This window comes from Ammodytes marinus (genome assembly GCF_949987685.1).
Source record: "Ammodytes marinus genome assembly, chromosome: 22".
Taxonomy (NCBI): Eukaryota; Metazoa; Chordata; class Actinopteri; order Uranoscopiformes; family Ammodytidae; genus Ammodytes; species Ammodytes marinus.
The window spans coordinates 15149855-15174885 of NC_137226.1; the positions used below are offsets into that span (position 1 = coordinate 15149855).

The 25031-nt window shown below is 41.0% G+C and overlaps 1 protein-coding gene across 1 annotated transcript in view; it reads right to left on the reverse strand.

Annotated features, from left to right (window-relative positions):
* LOC307268246 (proton myo-inositol cotransporter-like) overlaps positions 1-24822 on the reverse strand; it is a gene marked incomplete at both ends in the record, with an annotated part of 61916 nt that extends 37094 nt beyond the window's left edge. Inside the window, 3 exons of the mRNA XM_080050801.1 lie at positions 6496-6698; positions 14474-14633; positions 24240-24822. Coding sequence (XP_079906927.1) covers positions 6496-6698; positions 14474-14633; positions 24240-24822 — 946 coding nt within the window. The remainder of the gene's footprint in view (positions 1-6495; positions 6699-14473; positions 14634-24239) is intronic.
* Between the last annotated feature and the right edge of the window lie 209 nt (positions 24823-25031).

A 25031-nucleotide genomic window follows, 5' to 3' on the forward strand; every position in this document is an offset into this window, starting at 1 on the left:
TGTGTGTATGTGTGTGGGTGTGTGTGTGCATGTGCGTGCATGTGTGTGGCTTATACACACTACAATATCATCTTCATCTGAGGTGAGAGGAATAGGGAAGTGAGAAGTGTTGTTTCCATGGTAACTGGCATGTCAGCAAAGGGGCATGGTGTATGCTTGTGTTTTTTTCCAGGTGAAGACACAAACACACACACACACACACACACACACACACACACACACACACACACACACACACACACACACACACACACACACACACACACACACACACACACACACACACACACACACACACACGTGCAAGATGCTATAAAAAATCCTCTGAGAAGAGCCTCTGACCGAAAGTTAGAAAGGGCCAAGGGCACAATCACGGTGAAGTATTTCAAATGGCCTGTTTCAGAGTAAAAAGGTTAATTATGGGGGGTTTGAGGGCTGGGCATGGTTTTCTCCTGTGAGAATCCTGTATTGAAGTGTAACAGCAGACTTAATGAGCCCTCTAAAGGCCAACAAATATAAACGGACAGAACGCCCACACCATGGCCTTCACATTGCCTTACAACCTTTAGTGTTACAGTAATGCTTTACATTAACTGCCTTGCAATGCATGTCGAGAAAATACATCACTCACTTTGTACTTTGCCGTATTAAACTGGTCATCATGTTGGAGACAGAACCCCTTGGGCTTTTCAACTGTTTTTACAAGACCAAACATTTCCGACATCTGACATATTCCTATCACCTTATGATTGAAATCAAGGAAATGGTACATTGGTTCTTCACACTATTTAGACCGATGCCTACGGCAGCAACCGACCTCAGCTGCTCTTATTTTAACGCCCCACTCTACAAGAACTTCTTGCTCCTGGATCAATCCTGTTGCATGTGTGATGTCACCTGCCCTGACTGAGCCCACCAGGAGACTCAGTCACCAAAGGAAATAGTTCAGAACATGTGAAAGTGTGAGTTTCTCCCCTTGGTAGTTTTCTCTCCATCTGCCTATCTGTCTGTCTGGTTGCTAGGTGACAGCTGGTCTCCGGGTCGCATGTCAGCCCTAAAGGGAGCATGTAAATTGCAAAACGTACTAGCAGTGCAGGAATGAGATAATATGGCACAGATGGCAGTGGGACATTAAAATATTCTTCAACAATAAAGACTATTTATTTTTGTGTGTTTGTTTTTTGCTAGAATGAATCTTGTGATGAAGAGTAACATTGTTGTTTTGTTCTGCCGAAAGGTGGAAGTGAATGATAAAGGTCAAATAATGTTGTGTCAAGAAGTGCCTGTCTGCCCTTTAAACCTGATTCTTTGCAAAGTTTGCTTTTCAAAATAAAAGAGAGAGCGAGAGATGCTGCATTTTAATAAATCTTTGTAGTATGCTTCTATAGACACCAGATAGCGAAAAGTCATTTACACTTTCAATTACTTGGATTGATGGATCTTCAATATCACAATTTGAAAATAAAATACCTTGGTATTATTATTGATTCTGAGCTTTTTTCCAACCTCCACTGTTCTCATAAGCCCAGGTCTGGGCATTAATTAATAGTCCAAATATTTTTTGTATTTTTTATGTGAAAAAACTATTGTTGTTATATAGTGTATTATGCTGATATAGTGTGTCATAATGCTACTGAGTCAAATGTTTAACCTTTAAATGTTTTTTTATGATAGTTTATACAGATTTATTTTGAAAAATCAGGTCCATCATTGTGATGTGATATAGGAAGGAACATAACACATTTTGAGAGTGTGTTGCTCTTACTTATAATGATCACTTTTATAATTATGGACGAATGCGACAACATTGACTTTTTCTGTACTGCTTGTATCTTTGTTTTATTTTCTCTGTGTTTCTATGTGCATGTTATTTTGTATAAGATGCACTATACAAGGAATAGTGGCTAGTAGACATGACTTTTCAGGACCTTATTAAAAATGAGACGATGCATTTGAAGAGCTTTATCTTCTGCAAAGCAACTAGTTGCACATGTTGGAAATTATTCACTTTAGTCTGGCTTGATTTCAATAGTTTCAGTTGATCAAAACTAAGAGCCAGTACAGAAGAATATGCGGCTACAGGCGACCCTCATTGATCTGAACTTGATCAGTGTGTATTCTGTATTTCACAACCAGATGTAAGACAGAAATCCCTCAGCATAAACATGTTGCAATTAGGCTGCAGAGTGCACAAGATATTCCATCAAAGTTTTAAGTTCAAAGTGCTTGGAAGGTGGCTTTCATACGCTATCACAGAACCCATTTGAAAAAAAGCAAATGAAATATGCAGTTTATTTCAGTCGAATCGTCTTACGTCTTTGCAGGAAAACCAAAATTTTCCTTTAATTTGTTACCACACGAATTGGAATAACAGACAGGACAATATTTGGAACCAATTCAACAACTTTCCTAGATAAATGTGTACATTGGGTTCATTGCTCACAGTTCACACCAAATCAAAGTGTTAACCGCTGGCTACAAGATAACAAGCAGGCAGTGTGAGGAGCCTTCCTGCTGGGTCTCTGCTCTGACACAGGGACTGCTGATGACTCTAGGGATGGCTTACACTGCAAAGAAAAACATAAAACTGCTGGACACACACTGAGTCCCACAAGAGGGACACTCTGATGCCTGAGAGAGTGTTTGATTTTATACATCAGTGTGGGATTATGTGTGGGTGTGTGTGTGTGTGTGTGTGTGTGTGTGTGCGTGTGTACTTGTAAGTGCAGCTTTGTGAGGACCAATGTAAACTTTTAACGATAGTGAGGACATTTTGGGAAAGTGAAGACATTTAGCCTGGTGCTTCTACTTCTTCAAATGCCTTTTTGAGGGTTATGTTTATGTTAGGGTTAAGGTATGAATTAGGTTGAGGTTAGTGTTAGTAGTAGGGTTAGGCATTAAGTTCTGATGGATAAGGTTAGGGTAAGAGGCTATGGAATGCATGATGTAAATGCATGTCCTCAGTAAAGCCATACAAACGTGTGTGTGTGTGTGTGTGTGTGTGTGTGTGTGTGTGTGTGTGTGTGTGTGTGTGTGTGTGTGTGTGTGTGTGTGTGTGTGGGTGTGTGTGTGTGTGTGTGTGTGTGCGTGTGTACTTGTAAGTGCAGCTTTGTGAGGACCAATGTAAACTTTTAACGATAGTGAGGACATTTTGGGAAAGTGAAGACGTTTAGCCTGGTGCTTCTACTTCTTCAAATGCCTTTTTGAGGGTTATGTTTATGTTAGGGTTAAGGTTCAGGTATGAATTAGGTTGAGGTTAGTGTTAGTAGTAGGGTTGGGGTTAGGCATTAAGTTCTGATGGATAAGGTTAGGGTAAGAGGCTATGGAATGCATGATGTAAATGCATGTCCTCAGTAAAGCCATACAAACGTGTGTGTGTGTGTGTGTTCGTGTGTGTGTGTGCGCTTGCGTGTGTGCGTGTGTGTTTGTGTGTTTATTTGAGTGAGTGTGTGTGTGTGTGTCTGTGTTCGTGTGTGTGTGACTGAGACACCTCTTTACTGCAGGCCACTTTGACCAAGAGGAAACCATGGATGTTAATCCTTCCAGCGACATGGTGTTCTATGTTGTCAAAGTTGATTAGTTGCGAACAGGCTGAATCCAATTCACCCTTCACTCCTGCCTCTCTTTCCTCATTCTCCCCGTCTTTTTCCGCTCTTTCATCCCACTTCGTCCTCTTAATCGACTCTCCTATCTCCACTCCCCCCCTCATTACTCTCCAGGCCCTTCTCATTGCGGACAGGCGCAGACAAACAATAACCTCTGTACAGAAAACAAACAAAACACTTTAACTGTCCACAAGCGACCACTGTCAAGGCTTTCCCAACCAATAGATTACTGGGGAAATTAGAATATTGCATCCACATTTTTATAGACAATATGAATCCACTCAGTATCTGACAACTGATACAATAACACAACCTTTGCAATCTGTAAGCTACTGAAGGTCCTTGAAAAAGTCAAACTAAATCCAAACATCACTACACTTCTCAGATATGGTCTTTAGTCAACAATGCTTGTTTAATATTCAATTTTCCCAAAATCTTGTTAAATAGGCTCTCGATAGCTACGAGGCTAAAGCTCACAGCACCCAGGATAAAAATCCTCGGAATCCTTACAAGATGAAGATAATGAAACAATGCTGTACAGCTAAGTAGTCATTGTCATATTATCATGCTATTCATTTTAACATAATAAATGCTTGTTTGTTTAATCTGTCATTTACACAAGAAAAAAATCCTTTTAGAATAAAAACTATCGTGCCGTATGAATGCAACGCTCCCTATGATAAAAAATTGGATACAAATATTTAACCACACAAAATGTAATCATTACGAAATGGTCCATGACTTTGGACATACCACTGGGTTACGATACTAGTAAGTATCATGATACATGCTACATTTGCAGGGCTTATGCTACGGTTCATACAAAATCAATGTGATACAATTATTTCTATTCCCTACACTTGGGCTTTAGGGTTTTGGTTTTAGAAAGGCTACAACAAAGCACCTTCCAAACATGTCTTAGTATGCATGTTGGTTGCCATACTCTTTTTTTAAGCTTTTTATCCTCCATATTTATTGAATGATTTCCCCTCCCATCTTCTACTGTTATGATTTCATATTTTGTTTACTTTATTGTTACTTTAATAGCTAATCTAACATCTGGCAAAGGTTAAAACTGTTCAAAATGAGCCTCATGGCTTACAGTGATTTTTTCTCTCGATATGCACTGTCCCAGGAAACAAATAAAACGAAAGTCAAATAAAAATAACACTAGCTTTGATTAAAGAGCTCAAGGAAGGAACGTGGAGCTGGTAATGAATGAAACTCATACAAAGACATCAGCCACTGGGATCGGATTCAAATTCCCATCACTGCAGCAATTATGACACCATATGCTCTGTGTGTGTGATTGGGCATAGCGTCTCTCTTTTGTGGATTTAATACCAGTTCACTCTTGCTCTCTCTCACACATGCATTATGCAGATGGCAGAGAAAGGGAATCTTACAATGTGGGCTTATCTTAGTGAGTGTGTGTGTGTGTGTGTGTGTGTGTGTGTGTGTGTGTGTGTGTGTGTGTGTGTGCGTGCGTGTATGCGCGTGTGTGTGTGTGTGCGTGCATGCATTTGTCTTCAAGGGTGTTTTCTTGGGACTCGTTAGAGCAAGGATTAAAAAAGCGATCAGAGGTAGCCAACCTTTAAAAAATAAAAGAGGAAAACTTCCCGATTGTGCCAAAGCGCCGTTATGAAACAGCAATATGAGCTAATGTGCTGGCTCATTCAGCTACCGTTGTGACAACCTCGTTCAGTACTGTCAGCTCACACTGGCAAAGCCTCATCACAAACAGCAGAAACAGTTCTCAATTAAGAAAGTATTTTCTACAGACAGAGTATTTAGTAGCCTTTCAACCAAGGATCTCTACTTACGCTTGTCGAAAAACAATGGGAGTCTAAAACTGAAATATCTCAACCTATTTCCAACAGGATATTCCAATTCACACCAAGTTCATTAAAGCTTCAACACCTGTGGCTTGGTGAGAAAAAAACATTCTTTGTTGTAAAGGAAGTGATTTGCTTTAAGTTTCTGGCAGCCATAAGTGTTGTTTTCTATAAAAATAAGAACTACAAAGTCAGATGAAGAGATGGAAGCTCAAACCCCATCTACTTAAGAAATCAAGAGAAAGGATGCCACTTTACCGATAGCACCGTTTGATTGGCGGCCGAATGTTGCTTCAATGGGAAGTGCTTCATCACACAGCAGGGGGCAAAGCATGAACTGTCTCATCAGCCTCACTGAGGAGGACTTCAGACAGTGATTGGAAAGGAGGGGGCTGCCTTCGAGGCTCACAGTCTTGACTGTCAGCTCAGAGATGCTAAGAATATAAGCTAAAGAATTAGCTAGAAGAAATAAGTCCCTTGCAGACATGTTTCCTCCTCTATGCCTTGATTTCAATGGACGTCTTCTATTGTTCCTTGTACCTAATAAAGAATGTTGAATTATCCCTGACCTGTACTGTAGCACTTACCTCTGCGTCAATAAAATGCCTTGAGAAAACGTTGCAACCATTGTAAAACCTGTAATACTCTTAAGCTATTGAGTTTAGCAACTAATGGAAATTAAAGTGTAAAGGTGCAAAATGATGCAACATGCGTTTTTTATAGCCTATGCTCTGTAAACGGGCATGTACTAGCTACGGTGGGCTCTCTTTGTTTACATACCCTTTGCTTAGATACCAGTTCACATAGCTTAGGCTGTGTATTAACACCTGATTTCTTACACAGTAAGAACAGGTTGCGGATCGTTAGGAGATATGCTTTTGACAAAAGTTGATCTTGACAACAATCATTCTCGAGTATCGCTGAATCCACCTTAAATTAAGGCATTTAAACTAACACGCCTTCCCCAAACATCAGCCACCCAACTACATGGATACCTGTCCAGTTGTAAATACAAAGGCCAGCAACGTTTAATGCTATATCTTCCCTCCCCTTACCTCCACCGCTCTCCTCTTCGTCGATGCTGTTCTTGATGCTGTCGTACTCCTCGTCGATGTTCTGGTTGCCTCTGATCTGACTGAGCACACGCCGGGCCTTCTGGGTAAGGCCGCGTTGGATCAACCAGCGAGGACTCTCCGGCAGGAACAGGAACCCAATGAACTGGATCAAGGCCGGTAGCACAGACAGACCCAACATGTACCTATAGACAGGGGAGGGGAGGGAGGGAGGTATCTATTTAGGATCACGAAAACTACACAACCAGGGTTTTATTTTTTTACTTTGTTGCTTTGTTGGCTTAACGATTACTTCTGAAAAGCTCCTTCAACATTTGTAACAGAAATAGGTTGCAAAAAGGTTCCCCCATGCGTTTCATTCAGGCTATTTGCTAGCAAGCATCAGGTGGTCTGGTTCATTATAATGAATCACTGGGGAGAAAATATCACGGCTTTATATAGATCCGTACGCTCAAAATAACCTTAGCATTTTACATTTAGCATTTAAAGGTCACATATTATGCTAAATGCACTTTTTAAATGTGTTCTAACATATCCATAGGTCCACGGTGTGCCTAGAGACTGCCAAAATATAAAAAAAATAACAATCTCTCCTGTTCTCACTCTCCCCCTTTCTGAAACCCCTAACCCTCCCCCCCCCCCAATATACTCCAGTCAGAATTTTCCCCTTTTCTGACCTCACAAACTGGAAAGCCAGAAGCTTCCACTGTGCAGCCCACACCCCTATTTCTTATTGGTCCACAGCCCTGACAGACAGAGGGCGAGGCGTATCTGGCTTCGCTTCCGGACAGGGGGCGGGGGCAGCTCAAAGATTGTATATTTACGAGGGGAGCTGCAACTCTTTTTAAAAAATAGGCCATTGTGAGATTAGCTGAACATCAGCATAGTACAATAAATTATCTGAAAGTTTTTTTCAGCAAACAATTAAAGAAAAACGTATTAGGGACCACTAAGACCATATAATTTGGTGTATAATAGTACCGAAAAGTGTATAATATGGGAGCTTTAACTTTAACCCTGAATGTAACAGTCGAGGTAATAACTGGGTTTACATTAGGTTGGAAGGCAAAGAATAAGAGGATAAAAGAGAAATAAATGAGCAAGGAAAAGACAGTAAAAAGGATCAAATGTAAGCAAGCTTTATCTCTAGAAGTAGACAAAGTGGACAAGCAGCAGGTCTCACTTTTATCCAATTCCAAAGAGTGGAGCAAATAAATAATCCATAAAATTTTACCAAAGAGAACAATCAGACATGCAAGGCCTCTCTTCTCTTCTGCAGCACAGGCAATGACGTCGATCAGACAATGTTCATAATCTCAACTCAATAATTGTCCCGGAAAGAGCCATCATCGCAAAATGAATCACACACCAATCTAAGGGCTCTCTCTCTCCGCTATCTCCATCAGCACAGCAGATGAAGCAAATCCTTGCAAAAAAAGGATGATTCTAATCTACATTATCTCACAGCTCCACATTCACACTCCCTGGAGGCTGCAAACCCAGGGAAAGGATGCAAACAGTAGCATAAAAGAGCTAAAATGGTGATGGATAAAAGAAAGAAAAGGGACAAAGAAACAGGCATACTACTGTATCTTTAGAACGTACAGCACGGCTGCTCTCGACAAATGTTACGGGGCTGACCTGTGCATGTGTTGACATTTGAAATGTGGGTCTGAGCCAGCCTGACTTCTTTCTGGCATTTGGTATGATAAGAACCAAAACGCAATAATGACCATCAATCATCAAAAAGGCAGAATAGACGGGGAATCCTTGCAGCCTTTGCAAAGTACCTGAAGTGTATTTATGCAGACATTTTCACGGAGCTTTGTGCTATTTTCCACATTTGCTTTAAAAGCTATAGTGCGTAACTTTTTCATATAAATGAATGTCGGTTACATTCGAGCCATCGCCCAACGAGTTGACACAAAGTTGATTAAGCCTATCAGCGCCACAAAACTCTCTGTATTTTATCAGTATGGCGGCGTTAACAAACTGGTGTGCCCCCCCTTATGAAGGTATATGTGGTGCATAAGTCTTTAGCACATGTAACTGCAGATTTCGAATGCGTAAACTGAAGTCACAAATGTGTAACAGTAGATTTGAAGTCGTAAATATTTGTTTTGCATGTGTACTCCAAAGTCACAAATGTGTAACAGTAAATTTGAAGTCGTAAATATTTTTTCTACCATTGAGGGGCTACGAGTTCACAAATCGTTGTTACGGGTGCACAAATCCTATCCTGTGCATCGCAACTTCAAAGAGTCATGCGCTTGACACTTTTGCTACAATCATTGCAGCACAGTTGGTGCAAAACACATTTGCACACCCGTGTTTTATAATGTGAGAACATGCCCCCAATTTGTGCATTCGTAAACCCAAATGTGAACTAACGCATCAGAAGTTGCACATCTGTGAAAAATGTCCTCTCAAATAAAATGATATCGAGCACAGCATTTTAATGAGCGAGCACAAATCGATGATACAACTGCTCAAATCTGTTCCTACAAGTCTCAGCTGAGGGTTTTCTCTGCTCGAATCTGCTCCTGCAAGTCTCGGCTGTGGGTTTTTTTGCAGGTAGATTTGCACCAAGTCCCAGGTGGTAAATGTGGTGCAAAAGTGTTTCGTATGCGTAGAACAGATTTGTATCCGTAGAAGGTGGGCGGGACAACATTGTCGCATCATCCAATGAAAGCGCCGGTTGGGACCCGTGACGTCAGCATGTGAACAAACGGAGGAAAAGCCTTTTTCCTTCGTCCCTTTTCACCAGAAATTGTAGGAAATGACTAAATGAGCAACAACAACTATCAAACTAATGCGAAGTAGTAGGTAGTAGTGAATTGAACTCTTTTTCTGTAGTTTTACATTGCATTTTTTAAGTAATGGAGAATTACATTATATGTACTCCAGCCTTTGAGGAAAAGTAGTGCAAGGTGTCTGTAACAGTAAATAAGCCGCGTTAGCTAGCTTTGAGGTGGTTTCCCGATCATTTTAGACAGGACAGGAGGCTTATTATGTGACACGGTGAAGTTGAGGAGGGGATACCCATTAAACACCAGGACCTGCGGTGGTTTAATAAACAATTGAGCTGCTTCACAATCTCTGTCCGGAGCCGCAGCAGTGTCTGGACTGACGGTCACGGACACACGGTCGGACACAGACCTAGGGTTTAGCTAGAGCCTACAGGACACGGAGCCATCCCACGGAAACTATGAACTGTAAGTCTGGTTTTCTTATGTTTTTAAACTTCAAAGTTGGTCGGTATAATACAGTGGTGTCAAACATACGGCCCGCGGGCCGGATCCGGCCCGCGAGATGATTTAATCCGGCCCGCGATTTGTAGAGCACACATTTATGAGCATTTCAAAAAAAAAAGTAAGTCTCTAGCCCATTCCTGTGAGGAGATATGAATTTTTAAAGAAATAACCAAAATGCTCACTCCAGCCGCTAGGGGGCAGCCAAAATTTTAAAAAGCACATTTTAGCAACGTGGGAAATGGTAAATGGCAATCTTGCTTCACCGCTATTAATGTTTCCTCCAGTGCTTTATGGCAAAGTAAAAACCAAAAAAAAAATATATATATATATTTTTAGTGCTGAACAATTAATGTACTAGCAAGCGCGATGTGTCCGCGGCTCTGCACGCGCGAAACGAGCAGGAGCATGCTAGTGTAGGCCTACAAGATTTATTTCCTAATTTTCCATGCTGCTTTATTTTTATGTTTTAAATTGGGAAAAACGAATTCCAAAACAACCAATAACCTCTGTATTTAAAAATAAATCAAAACAGTAGAAGTTGCACTTTTATTTAATTTAATTTTGTACTGTCTGCATGTTTGCACAAAATGTGTCCCTGGACATATAGTAAACAAAATTGGACAACTGTAAGGTCAGTGCCTGTTGTATTTGTGTATTCAAATAAACAGTTGTTTATTTCATTAGTGCGTATATTGGCATCTTTGAGCAAAATACCCCCAAAATTTTTGCTGCGGCGCTGCGCGCCGCACCTCCTGTTCCCATGGCCAGCAGCAACCTTTACTAAGACATTCCTGGGGGGTACAGAGATCCCTTGTGATCCATGATAATGTAGGTTACAAATGTAGGCTGAGTGATAAAGCATATTACTGAAAAACAAAGCTAGAGATTTGGAGTTGACATATGTACGTTATTTTGCCATTATTTTACTGGTCCGGCCCACTTGAGATCAGAGAGGCTGTATGTGGCCCTCGAACCAAAATGAGTTTGACACCCCTGGTATAATACGTTCAATGATGAGAAGCAACGTGTGGTTATAATGTATTGCAGGCAGCATAGCTAACCACTAGCTAACAAGTCATAATGGGTATAACAGCTAATGTTCGTTAGCATATTCTTTTAAAGGATGTACCGTTTTTTAAGGCATTTGGTCACTTCTAAGGATGTTAATAATTAACTGTTAACGTAAAATAAGAAGGCTGACCAATGAATCCTTCCGTTAATCAGTTAAAATAATCCCGGCGCTAGCCAGGGAAATATGAGTCAGCTGAATACTGGAGTCTTGTTGCTATAATAATAATCAGCGTGTCTGTATGTCTGCTTTTCTGGGACATCGGCACCTTCATACATAGCCTACTAGTTTTACATCAGGATGTAATGTTAGCATGTGTCGACCTCATATAGAGCGTTTTCTGTCTTAATAGTGGCTATGAAGATCCAAATAAACACATGTGAGCAGTATACTATTCTGCTCAGCCCGTCTCAACATCATGTTGCTGTTTCTGAATAAAAACAGGTAGACAAGCGTCCCATTATGCAAAGGATTTTTTTTTTAATTGTGCAGCTCCATCGTGTTTAAATCATATTTTATATCTGTTTTTCCAGCCTGAAAAAAAACATTTACAACTAATTTTAAAAGTCACTAATGACAAGATACCCCCCACGAAGAGAATGAATTGCAGGGCTGTTATAATAAACTATATTGATTAGTTTTTAGCTTTGTGTTCTTCATCAACTCGAACCTACATGTATTTTATTTATTTTATAAATCTTAACATTATCTTAACATCTGAATGGCACAATCTGCTTTTCCACAGACTCATCTTGGCTGTCCTGCACAAGGCCTGCACAAGTGTCTGGGATTTCCATCCTGTCAGGGAGAAGCCATTGTACAGTGAGCAGCTACAGTCAGTCCTAACTATTATCCGTCATGTGTTTACTATAACATCACTAATGGGATCTAACAATTGTTTCCGTCCCCAGTGTATGTATTGCTGAGGGAAGGACACTCCAGATAACTGAAGACTTCACTGCTCCTGCTGCCTTGAGAAGTTCTCCGAAGATGGAGCAGCGTGGAACTCACCTGGCAGTCACAGCACATCAGTCTGACTCTACACTCTACACACAATTTGTTTTCAATTTTTAGATTGTGATTATTATAAATCTAGACAAAGTCAGATCATACTCAATTCATAATCATATTGATTGCAGTAAATGAGGTGACATACTCAGTCATGTTTATTTGTTTGACATATTAAAAAGGTAGGGGAGATTTTGATTAAATATGGTAAACAGTTGGGCTACAGACCAAGGACTAAGTTACTAGTTTTATGTTTTGTTTTATAAAGTCTTGTTCCGGCACATGCCAGAGCATTTTGGGTATTTTGTTCATTTTCTCTTAATAAAATAACGCCATACACAACTTTACTTGGAGGTATGCAATTGTGAGTGCATTATAGTTTTAAACTGGTTGATTTGTATTTTTCATTTTGACCGTATGTATATGTTTAGTAAATCCACAAATATTTTAAAAAGTCCAAATCTTGTGATTTGTTTGTGGGGTAAGCTTTTACTATACATTTGTACTGATTGTGCTTTGATGTGATAACTGCAAATCATAAATATAATTGATATAGGGCATTTATTAGTCTTGCTTTAGCAGCATGCAGACCTACTTATTAATGCAGCACGTGATCTGAATGAACATGTTCTAAACTGCATAAAATGTTATGGTGTGACACTTTGTGATTGTGATTAATTAAAGTAATCACTGAAATGAGGTTATATGAAGCTTTGTACCCTGTTCTTCTGGACACGTCACATGAGGTAAGGTGTATAGCAGAACTGTCTGGGGATAAGCACACAGTTAAACCTGATCATCTAATTATCAGTTTGTGATACAAGTAGTGATAATTTCACATGGAAAATGTGAGATAGAGGAACAATTGTTCCAATTCAGTTTTAATGTGTCCTCTATACTTTTCTATTGCCTTGTAGAGTAGGTTACTTATTCACTTCACTATTCACACGTTTAAATTAATTAAGCTTACTACATTTAGAAGACTAAGTGTATGATTTATAAGCATATTTCTGGATTTAGATACATGCTGAATACTCTGCAGCAAGATATGTAGGCCTACTTTATTTACTTTGGTCCTCAATGCCTGCAACGTCCTCTTCACCCCCTGCGTGTGGTGTGTTTTAACTTTTAACCATAGATAGTTTTAACAGCCAGGAGCCTTGACAGCGGCTGCGGGACAATAAACTATTGTCGATAGTTAACCTGCTATCGGTGTATGAATGTGTGTGAATGGTAACGTGTAAATGGGAACAGGTCTCCCTTGCAAAAGAGTCTTCGGACTCAATGGGATATACCTGTATAAATAAAGGTTAAAAAAATATATAATGGAAATTCATTCTCTATTTAATAAAACTACTTTTATTAAAATGTAAAGGTTTTAAAGAGAAAAACAGCAGGTTTAAACAGTTACACCAGTGCCAATCACACAGCAGACGTTAACTGACGTCGACGCTGGCCCTTATATCTGCTAAAGTAAACTTGTTTATGACTTTCACTACTGGCATAAGGCTCCGCTGTAGTTCCCTCTTATTCAATTCCCTTATTATTACATTTCCTACATTTTCTGGTGAAAAGAGACGACCATGGACCAGCCATGGACATATGAGGGAGACGAAGGAAACAGGCTTTCCCTCAGTCTGTTTAAATGCTGACGTCACAGGTCCCAACCGGCGTTTTCATTGGATGATACGACAATGTTGTCCCGCCCACCTTCTACGGATACAACTCTGTTCTACGTTCTACAGGTACGAAATACTTTTGCACCAAATATAGCAGCTGGACGTGGTGCAAATCTACCTGCAAAAAACCCACAGCCGAGACTTGCAGGAGCAGATTCGAGCAGAGAAAACCCTCAGTTTAGACTTGTAGGAACAGATTCGAGCAGTTGTATCGATGGATTTGTGCTCGCTCATTAAAATGCTGTGCTCGATATAATTTTATTTGAGAGGACATTTTTCACAGATGTGCAACTTCTGATGCGTTAGTTCACATTTGGGTTTACGAATGCACACATTTTGGGCATGTTCTCACATTATGAAACACGGGTGTGCAAATGTGTTTTGCACCAACTGTGCTGCAATGATTGTAGCAAAAGTGTCAAGCGCATGACTCTTTGAAGTTGCGATGCACAGGATAGGATCTGTGCACCCGTAACAACGATTTGTGAACTCGTATCCCCTATTTTGTGTCCACAATGGTAGAAAAAATATTTACGACTTCAAATTTACTGTTACACATTTGTGACTTTGGAGTACACATGCAAAACAAATATTTACGACTTCAAATCTACTGTTACACATTTGTGACTTCAGTTTACGCATTCGAAATCTGCAGTTACATGTGCTAAAGACTTATGCACCACATATACCTTCATACCCCCTCCCCCCGACACTTGCGCAGGAGCTCAGAAAAATCCCAGGACGCGCCCAAGAAATATTTCAGTTGTTGAATCTACTGCTACGAAAAAACCTGGACCTACAGCAAAAAGGAATGAAATCCAATGGCCGATTACCGAAGGCTTATCTCATGTAGTTACGCTGACGATGTTGTTGTAATGCCTCATAATTCCTCAGAAGTTACGCACTATAGCTTTATACTGAAACTCAACAGATATCTCTGTGTGTCTGACCTCCAGCCGTCACGCTGCAGGTAGCTGAAGGCTCCGTCGACCAGGCTGGCCATGAACTGTCCTCCGGTGATGAAGAGGGTGTTAAGAGTCACCAGCTGCCCCCTGAGGTGGGGCGGAGAGGCCTCAGCGATGTACACCGGCACTGTCATGGAGGCAATACCTTCACAGCAAGGGGGAAGAGAGAGAGGGAGAGGGGTGAGTTAATGGGAAGTACTGTTAAGGACTCAGAGACTGTGCTTTGTGCACAGCAGATTAAGTTTTATCTCTATTTAATTATATTATGTGAATGAATTTATAGAGTTGGCATTCTTTGTGAAAACATATGATAAAAATTAACCACACACAAGTCTATTAGCTAAACTATTACCAAAACCATATTCTAACTTCAAAAGATTTAATTTCAAGAGTTTTACATTATTATTGCTAATTATCATTATACTGTAACAACACGCTCTATAGCCTGTAACACATGATTCATGTATGATGACTTTGACCTTTGCCCCTGACATTAACATCAACCATTCTGACGTGAGGTTGATGACGTAAAACCCTAGAGACACAAACAAACAGTGTGAGTCTATATCAGTCATGGCTTCACACACACACACACACACACACACACACACACACACACACACACACACACACACACACACACACACACACACACACACACACACACACACACACACACACACACACACACACACACTATGTAGGCCTACACATCTCACAGCAGCACACACATACTGTTGAATGCACACTTATCTACTTACACACACACACACACACAGAGAACAAACAGTGTGTGAGTTTGTCCAGGTTGTATATGTGACGAGGTGCCATGAGACCTCAGCTTTCTGCAGCTGGCTCCTGATAAGCTCTATTAATAGTCTGCCAGTGCTTTCCTGTGAGCTCCTCCCCTTTCCCCCTGCTGCCACCACCCTGCCCTTCCAACAGCCGCCGTGGCTACCTGTTGCTATGGTAACCACTGGCCTGGGAAAGCAGCCACGCCGTGGCAGCTCTGGGAAGGGAGATCGATCACGGAGAGTGACGAGGAGTTCTATTTTGTCACTCAACACTGTCCTCTGTATTTCAAAGCACACAGTTACATTTCTTGGCATATTAGCAACAAAAAAAATTCTCCAACTGCACTATGGGAAAAGTTAAGAGTCATGGTTGAAAGCCCTGGGGTCAGTTCTCTGCCTGGCGGACTTCTTAGTGTTGAATGATCCTAGGGGAGGTTCTTGTAGACTCACTCTGCCGAGGGCTTTTACTGTTCTCCAGTCTTGGTTTCCACCTAGAGACATCCGCTTTGTCTCTAACATTTTGATTTGAATTGATTTCTTTACCGTGCAATCATCCCTGAGGATTTGGACTCAAGTCTTTGTCTTAGTTATGGCTCTTAAAAGGATTATCCTCTGGCGGCGGAAATCCCACATCCAGATCACCGCCCAAATCGAATCAACGGCTCTTTGGCATGAAGCCTGTCTGCTCTGGCCAATCGGAAATGGAAATCCATAAGCTTTCGAGGGACGCTGCTTATAGTAAGACAGGAGAAAACGACCTAGGGTTACAGTAGAACTAGGACTTTCAAAATTGTTCTTATTTTAGTATAAGTTGCAGTTTACTAGTTTTTCTCACCACCTATACGTTTCTAAGAAGAATCCTACTTTTGTGGAAACATCTTGTGTCCAGTGTATAGAAGAGCTGCATATGAACAGACTTCCACCTTGGCTTTAGCACAGACACGGTGGTCGCTGGTTGCCTGCAGCTTTGATACAAGTTACAATAAATTATTAGTTTAGATTAATAGGGCTGACGTTTTCTATATTTTTGTTAATGTCCACCAATCCGACAAGACAATTTTTTTCATTAAAAAAAGAGGCCAAGTCTTTTCCCAAAACAGCTATAGGCACTGTATTGTAGAACATGTACTCAAACAGGAAAACATTTGTTTGTTTGGGGACTATTTTCAGTGGATTTTGTTCGTAAGAAAGTATTTACAGCGGAAGGATGGTCAATGTGGGATCGTCCAAAAATAAACCACAGTGCCCATATTCTTTGTGATAAATGACAATGTGTCACCCAGTGCAACATTGTGGCTCACTGATGTGTTTTAAAAGCGTTTTTTGGACAACAACAAATAGGCTCTGTGGCGCAGAGGGAAAATATATATATCAGGCTGCATAGAGAACACTCCATTTGATGTTCAAAAAAAATGTCTTAACAGTTATACGACTGCAATTTTAGGAGCAATTGTATGTATTGATTCAACAGGTGGACCGAAGAGCAGTTTATCAGCGGAGACGGCCAACACCAAAAGCCCATGAAATCTGTTGTTTATGTTTGCACTGTTTGGACACTCACTGACATGACATTATGCAGACGCGCACGCACGCACACACACACACGAGTCACGACACACACACACACACACACACACACACACACACACACACACACACACACACAGATGGACATGTCCACAGATTTGAACAAACTTAACACAAATAAGTCTTATCCGCTGTAATGCCTATATCCGTATTCACCCCATGCAGCCAGACATCTAATTTCTCTCTCCCCTCCTGTCTTATTAGTTTCCCTCCACGTTCCCCTCTTTATATCTTAGACACATGCATCACCAGCTTGTCTCAGTCCAAACCACAGACAGCCCATATGCCCAGTGAGATACTACTACAGCTGATGTTGATGTATTCACTGAGTAATGCATCATTTCCATTTCACATCCCTACCGCAGGTGGTGACAGGGAAAATATGCTAAAGCCCATTAAAGCTATAATACCTTCGCAGGGCAAATAAAAATTTAAAATATTTTGCACAGTTTTGCTTCAGTTTATTGCCCATTTGAGTCTCCAGAGTTCGACTTCTCTGTCATTTTGTCTTGCATTGGCTTTTAAACACAAAATCTATTCATTCTCAAGGCTGCGAATGCTATAATGTCACCTATGTGTTATATCATATGTGTGTGTTCGACTTACTTTTGAAATTGCATAACTGATCATTCTGATATTCATCATCACCTCTATTTAGAAAGGCCTCATGATATGTATGAAACAACAAGGGACAAATGTGTGTTATTGCTTCGGAAGGTTAAGCTATTTGCTTTGCTAACAAAATAGCTAGCTTTGTTAGCCGTCTGGGTGTACTGGAAGTAATTCCAACGCAGTTATCTTTCTTTCTTTTTTAAGATATTTTTTGGCATTTTTCATGCTTTATTGATAGTGTTTAAGAGACAGAGGTGGGAGTGACATGCAGAGAACGACCGTGGGCGGGAATCGAATCCGGGTCTGCTGCTGGGGGGCGGGGGGGGACGCCCTACCAACTGAGCTAAGGGCGCCCCCAACGCAGTTATCTTATCCATGGTGCTAACGTCTGGGTTTGGGTTGTACACAGACACAAGCGTTAAAATGAACTAGCTTCAGGACGGTTGTGCTGTTCTTCCCCGATATTTAAGCATTTACGTTTTCTTTATATCTACGCCGGAAGTGGCGAGTGCAAAGTTAGCGTGAAGTGAAAATAGTTCATTCAGATGGCTACTTTCTTTGCTTTCTTTTGGTGGTCCATAGAGGAGAATAGTTGAAATGATTTAGGTCAAATTGTTTATTTAACAGTATTTAGAAAGCTTTCAGTATTGGGCTGCTTGTCCAAGTATTATGCTTCATGTTTTCAGACCCTCCACAACAGAAGTGGCAAGTGCAAAGACGGCATGACCACAAATATTAGAATAAGAGCTTAGAAATACAAACAGAAGTTAATTTGTGTCACTCTTGTCCTATTCCAGTATCATTGCATAATACAGTAGATATCTTGGGTAAAGTGGCATTATTTTGAAATCAGTGACACCATTTAAAGCATTTATATTCTTCACTCCACTGAAAAAGCACAATTACCCCACACAAAAGGCCAGATTTCTTAACTTGCTTGAATGTGAATCGCATACAAACACAGTCACGGTGTGTTCTTTTTGTTCCTTTAATGAGCTCTCCTTTCAGCACCATGGACAGCTCCACTCCACTCCATTCTCCACACACACACACACACACACACACACACACACACACACACACACACACACACACACACACACACACACACACACACACACACACACACACACACACACACACACACACACACACACACACACACACACACACACACACACACACACACACACACACACACACACACACACACACACACACACACACACACACACACACACACACACACACACACACACACACACACACACACACACACAGTAAAGTCAACGTCTGGTCAGGCTCAGCCTCAAAGCAGCCCGGCACACTTAAACAGGGGATCTGTCTGGTCTTGGGAAGGGCAGCCTCAAGGCGCGCAGTGCCAAGCTCCGGATTGACTCACTTGATCAGAGTACAAAGGAGATACTTCATCGGACCCTCCATCAGTACAATGAAGCAAAGACACACGCAGGACATTTTCTGGTACTAAGTAATGATGAAGAAGGGCGGCTAATGGAGGATCCTTCAAAATGTGGAAAAAAGAAAAACTCCCCCTGATTAAGCTATTTTTTTTGTTTTTTTGTTAAGTGGTTTTAGTGGTGATTCAATTCAGTGGTAAGTGCAGGAGAGTGTGCTCTTTCGTACTTAAATTCAGTTTAGTGTGCCTAATTTCAATTTGGATTTTTCCCAATACAGATTTGTTTGTGTATAAAAGCATAGTAAACCACAGCTTTTTATGATGTAACTTGCCTTCAGAGATTACAAAATTCTATGACTCGATGTTCTCATAAAACCACTTTGGAAAAAAATAATGAACTGGAAATGCACAAATGTCAAGCCAAAAACAATTCACTTCTCGAGCACTTGACATTTGTCTGATTACAGCCATAATATGCACATACACAAAGTCCTCATTAAGTCTTCACTTAGCTTCCACCTAGTTAAGACGAGAATTGCGACTTAATCATATAAATGGGCCAATTAATTATCAAGCCCCCAGGTAATAATTAAATGTTATCACAATGTAATTAAAAGCACAATTTTATGCAGCCCCTTCAACTACTGTTTCCAAAGACAAAACAATTCAACATTTGCAATTGCTATCGATCATTTAGCCAGAAAACATGATTATACGCACACTGTGAGGGTGACTGTGTGCTTTTGTTTGTGTCTCTATGTCTGAGGGAATGGATTATGACTAAGGCTGAAGGCATCAGAGCAGATTTCTTTTAAGAAGAACATTGGCATGTAACATCATTAAATCGAAAGAGTCATCGCACAGAGAGCAAAGAATCCATTGTTTTACAAGTCAGATGACAGACCAAGGCCTCAGCAAGCACATGTTGTTTATTTTAATTGTCCAGTAAAGTATTGAGTCCAATAAACGTACAGTATAGTTATCAAGCCGCAAGAAACACAACTCAAATGAATACTGATGTCCCTATGTATCTTTTGAATGTGTAAGAAAAAATACCTTTTAAGAACGAAAACTAATATGTCGGCTGATAAATTCGAAGAAATAAAGTTATGCAAAAGACATATTTGGAAAAAAATTCACTATTTTATAGTTTGTTCGACAGTAAGTGACAAGTGTATTGTTCAACTGCGAAATGTCTTGGTCAAAGTTGTCATAAAATAACATATTTAGAGGGACCTTTTCTTAAATGTTTATTCATGTTAAGGATTGCATAAAGCAAATGAATAATCATTATAGGATTTTTTTAAACTCTGGTATCCGTATCAGTATTACTAGGCCATAATGATCCTGAAGCAGTCCAGTACACCAAATCAACTTAAAGTCAACTTAAAAGAAATATGTCAATGTTATGTTCACAGCTTGTTTTGCCGCCCCAGAAAAGCCAAATAAATTTGATATTGCAGGTTTCAAGAGGATAATTCCCACTGAAAAACATTGCAATAATAGCCTAGATTGCGATTATCGCCTTCGGTAAACATGCTATGGCATGGTAGTGCTGGTGCTTTGGTAATGCAGGAAATCATTGTGTGTGCACTGTGCAGAGATAACAGGATGGAGTACATTTCTGGGTTTAATTACACAATAACTGTCATTACATATCAAGTCCCATCCAATAGAGCTAACAAGAGTCGGTTTAACCTTTCAAGATGGAAACGTCTTTCTACAAATATCCCATGGAGCAGGTAAACATCTTAATTTGACTGAAATAGCCAAGTTATGTCATAAATCCATGTCAGTCCAAACAGTCTAGTTCAATACCATCAGCTTACTCAGAATGGCAACTGCTCGTATCACACAACCCTCCTTGTGCTCAGGCAAAAGGTCAGATTAACAATATCTGCCGGGAGCAGAGGCATTCTGGGTAGGAATACTACGAGGCAGGGCTTTGCGGGGTTTGGCCTTTTTCCTGGTTTGACAAACAGCTCCGATGACCTTTTTGGCGCGTTCAATTCAGTGATGCTAAGTAACTGGCTTGCCTCTTCTTGATGTATGTGCGCAGGTGTCAGGCACGGCCAGAAATAATTGCATGCAATATAAAAAAAAATTCCTTATTAGTGTCTTGGTCGGCTAATTGCGGTGCCAGAATGTGTTTCATTATTTAGGAGGGCCGGCTCGAGCCTGCTCATATTATGGAGATGACCGTGTGGGAAGAGATTATGATAGCAGAAGGGGAGGGGGTAATGAAACCGCCACTTATAATGTAAGGGCTGGAATGACCCGGGTGATTAGTTTTTTCCTCCATATTCTCAATCAGAGCTTGTGTGTGTGTGTAGATGAGCCGCAGCATTTCCAATCCTCATTTGACAGGTTCACTTGGGAAAAGGCAATGTTTTAATTTTGTCCTTTTATATTAAAACATGAAGATTTTTTTTCTTTCTGGTTATTAACAAACACAAGACTGGCATAACTAGCATCACATCCATGCTTTTTTGCGTTGCCATTGGAGTGCTTTTTGCCGGTATTTTAAATAAAATCTGTCTCTTGAAGGCCACCCATCCTCAGGAGGTTTAGGGCCGTTCAAATTGACAATGTCAAATTTCAATTTCAAAAATTCAATGGTAGAAAATGATCAGTTTATTTCTGCCAGCAACAGGTAGTGACTGGTCTATAACATGTCGGAAATTAGTGACAAATGTTCATCAAGCTTTCCCAGAGCCCATGTTGACTATCTTCAAATAACTAGTTTTGTCCAACCAACAGTACAAAACCCAAGTGTATTCTATTTAAACTGGTAAAATGTGTGAATGTTAAGCATAACATTTAATTTAGCCAAAATCTAATCCATGAATCCATTAACCATTCATCCATAGCTGACTGCACAGAGAAAGTGAACAATATGAGGAAAGAAAAGCAACCAAAATTGTCGTCTTAACACAACTAATCTATCATTAAAAAATGTTTAGTAAGAGGAAAGGCTTATATAAGTTTTTGCACACAGCCTATCTGAAGATATTAGGGTTCATTTTCCACCCGTCACAAGCCTTGTCGACCCCTGATTTGCTAGGTTCCTGTCCAGTTAGAAATTTTCCACAGACTTGTGATTTACCCCAAGCTATACGATCCGTCACAGGAAAACATGACGCTTTAATTTAGTTTTGTCAAAGTCCCAGTCGTTATATCATTATTTATTTAAGCTCCTACAAATAAAATAAAAATGTCGCTGTCACAACCATGGCTTTCTTACTGTCTATGTCTTTTATAGCCAAAGGAAAGCTTAGCATCCAACAAACACTGAACAAATAAATATGGGAAATTCTGAATAATCATTATCTCCTGCTTTTCACAGTCATTTATCTAGCAAAGATTGGCTACAAGTCTTCCCACCAGCTGGGCAAACCAACCCAAGAGACATCTATCATTGCACATGCCTGATTAATAAATACGTGCTTTTTATGGTACGATTGATTTATACATCATCCGACGAGAATCCAAACTACGGCCGCTTTATCTGTCTGATGGCAAATCAAACATCCATTATAAAAGGCTTCAGCTAGCAGAGAAAGCAAACACAGAGCTCTTTACTTTGTCCAAAGGGTGTTTATCAAAGCCAATGTTAACCCCAATCCACAAACTCCTTCTAACTATGTCATTTCGGGAGTTAGTTGCATGACAGAAAGCATCTGAAAAGAGTTAAGGCCTTTTTATCAATCCAAATGAAAGATGTCGTCAATTGGTTTGATAAACTTTCAGAAACAGAAATTGAAGTAATAAAAGGCAGGCTATGCTCTGGTTCTTATTACACAATATGTATTTTGAACCAACCACGGCACATTCTATTTAAAAAAAAAACGTGGCTACTGTTGCCATGGAGACCGTTTGGTACGGCCACGCCCACACAGTCCTGTCGAGCATGTGAAAGCTTAACAAGACACCCAACTATGATATCATATGTGGATTTTTATTTTTATTTTTTTTTACAATTTTCAACCAGGTTTCCAGGGGCTTTAACGGACTAAGCTTGAATTTAACAATGAATTCTAATCAAAATTGGAGTGTCACATGTGGAAGCATGGTGTGGAGAGCTCAGAGAGGAACAGGCAGAAAGAGAGGGATGATTGGAGAAAGGAGAAAGTGTGAAATATTCATTCATGTAGGGAAAGGAAGTAGTACAAAAGGGAATGTGCAGAGGTGTGTTAGGGATGGGGCCAGCCAATTAGATAAATGTAACAGACATCAGTGTCTAGAAGGCGACCTCGTTGACACTGAAAGTCCCTCGTGTGCTTTTTGCTGTGTGCTTTTTCTTGCCCTTTGGGATGTGCTGTAAATGTTTATTCACCTCTAACTCACAATATTCCCTTACAACTTCATATTGGAGTCAGCAATTCTGGAGGATGCTTGTTGTAAAAATCTCTTTTTGTCAAAATCAGTGGATAGGCGTATCTCCTTACGACCCGCAACCTGTATGTTCTGTGTATGCGCTTAAAAAAATCCAGTGTTAAAACACAGCCTAGGCTCTGTAAACTGGTAAACATAGGGAATGTAAGCAATTGGCCACCTTAGCTAGCAACATCCCCGTTTACAGAGCCTAGGCTGTGTATTAACACTGGATTTCTTTTCAGTACACGGTATGGACAGGTAGCGGAGATATTCACAGATTTTTGATAACAATTGATTTTGACAACAGGCATTTGACTGACTCCCCCTTTACTGGCTCCAAAGTAAATCATAAAACCTATGATCCTAATAATGATGATAATAAAATAAGCAAGTGGCATGCACCCCGGGCAAGCAGAGGGCCACGCTGTGTGGTTTGAAGCTTTGTTAGTAATGAAAATATCTGGCCTGAGGCAGGGGGGGGGAGAGGGGCAGAGATGAGAGAGATACAGTTATATTACCAATTCAATACGATGGGATGGTGTGGGGAGTTGACCTATGAGTTTAAGGTGCACTTGAGCATATTCTGACCTGTGAACTTTCTGATGGAGAGCAAGTGCAGGGGCAAATGTTCAGGATAGAAATCAATAAAGTAAGCTATCACATTATCATTATTGTTGCCACCAGGGTGAGATACATTCACTGGTTTCCAATTACAAGCCACTTTGTCTTTACCTCTGTGGCAGGGTTAATGTGATGTAGTAGCCTGGCAAGTAGGCTATTAAAATTTTTTTTGTTTCTCCTGGATTACACAAAAACGATATGTTAACAAATTGTGTAGAGACTAGTTCTATGTAGGTCTATTGTGCCCAGAGATTTTTTTTTGTTATTGCTTCGCCCCTCTGAATGACAAGACTGGATAAGGTCAGACTCTAGAGAGCATGCTTGAAACACATGTCTGTCTTACCGAGCCCCACTCCGACGACCAGCCTCCCCACCAGGAGGACTTCCTTTCCGGGGGCGGCGCTCAGCACGACCCCCCCGAGGGCGAAGAAGAAGCTGGCCAGCAGGATGCACACCCTGCGCCCGAGGAGCCCGTTCAGGAAGCCGCCCAGCAGCGCGGACAGGGCGGCCGCGGCCACGGTGCTCGATATGAGCACCTCCTGCCACAGGGCGCTCAGGTCCATCTCCCTCTTCAACAGGAGCATCGCCCCGGAGATCACCCCGGTGTCGTAGCCGAACAGGAACCCCCCCAGGGCGGAGAAGGCGGCCAGCACGTAGACGAAGGCGGGCGTGACATCCTGCTGGAACTGCTTGCGGGCAGCCCTCTCCAGGTCCCCGGTGGAAGCAGTGGATGGTGCCGCTGGAGGAGGAGGGGGGGCACCGGCAGCAGCGGCGGAGGAAGAAGCGCCTTGGCTGCTGATGCTGGCGCTGGACGGAGCCTTGATGAGGGTGCGCTCTCCTCCGTCGTTCACTTTCTTCCAGCGCTCACCCATCAGGTTGCTCATACTTCGGAGGTTGTAGTCATGGTCGACCTGCTTTCGCGACATATGGTCAAAAAACTACAACACACAACAACGGACGGACTAGGGCTGCCGAGTTGTGTTTGATGCTTCGAAAAGAAAAAACAAGGAAAAGAAAAGAAAAACAAACACTCACCCACTTAATTCAATTCACCCCACCCCTCCCTCAGTTTGGAGTTCCTTCTCCAACAAATAGGCTAACCACTCCCAAAATGTAGGCTATCGTTGGCTGCTAA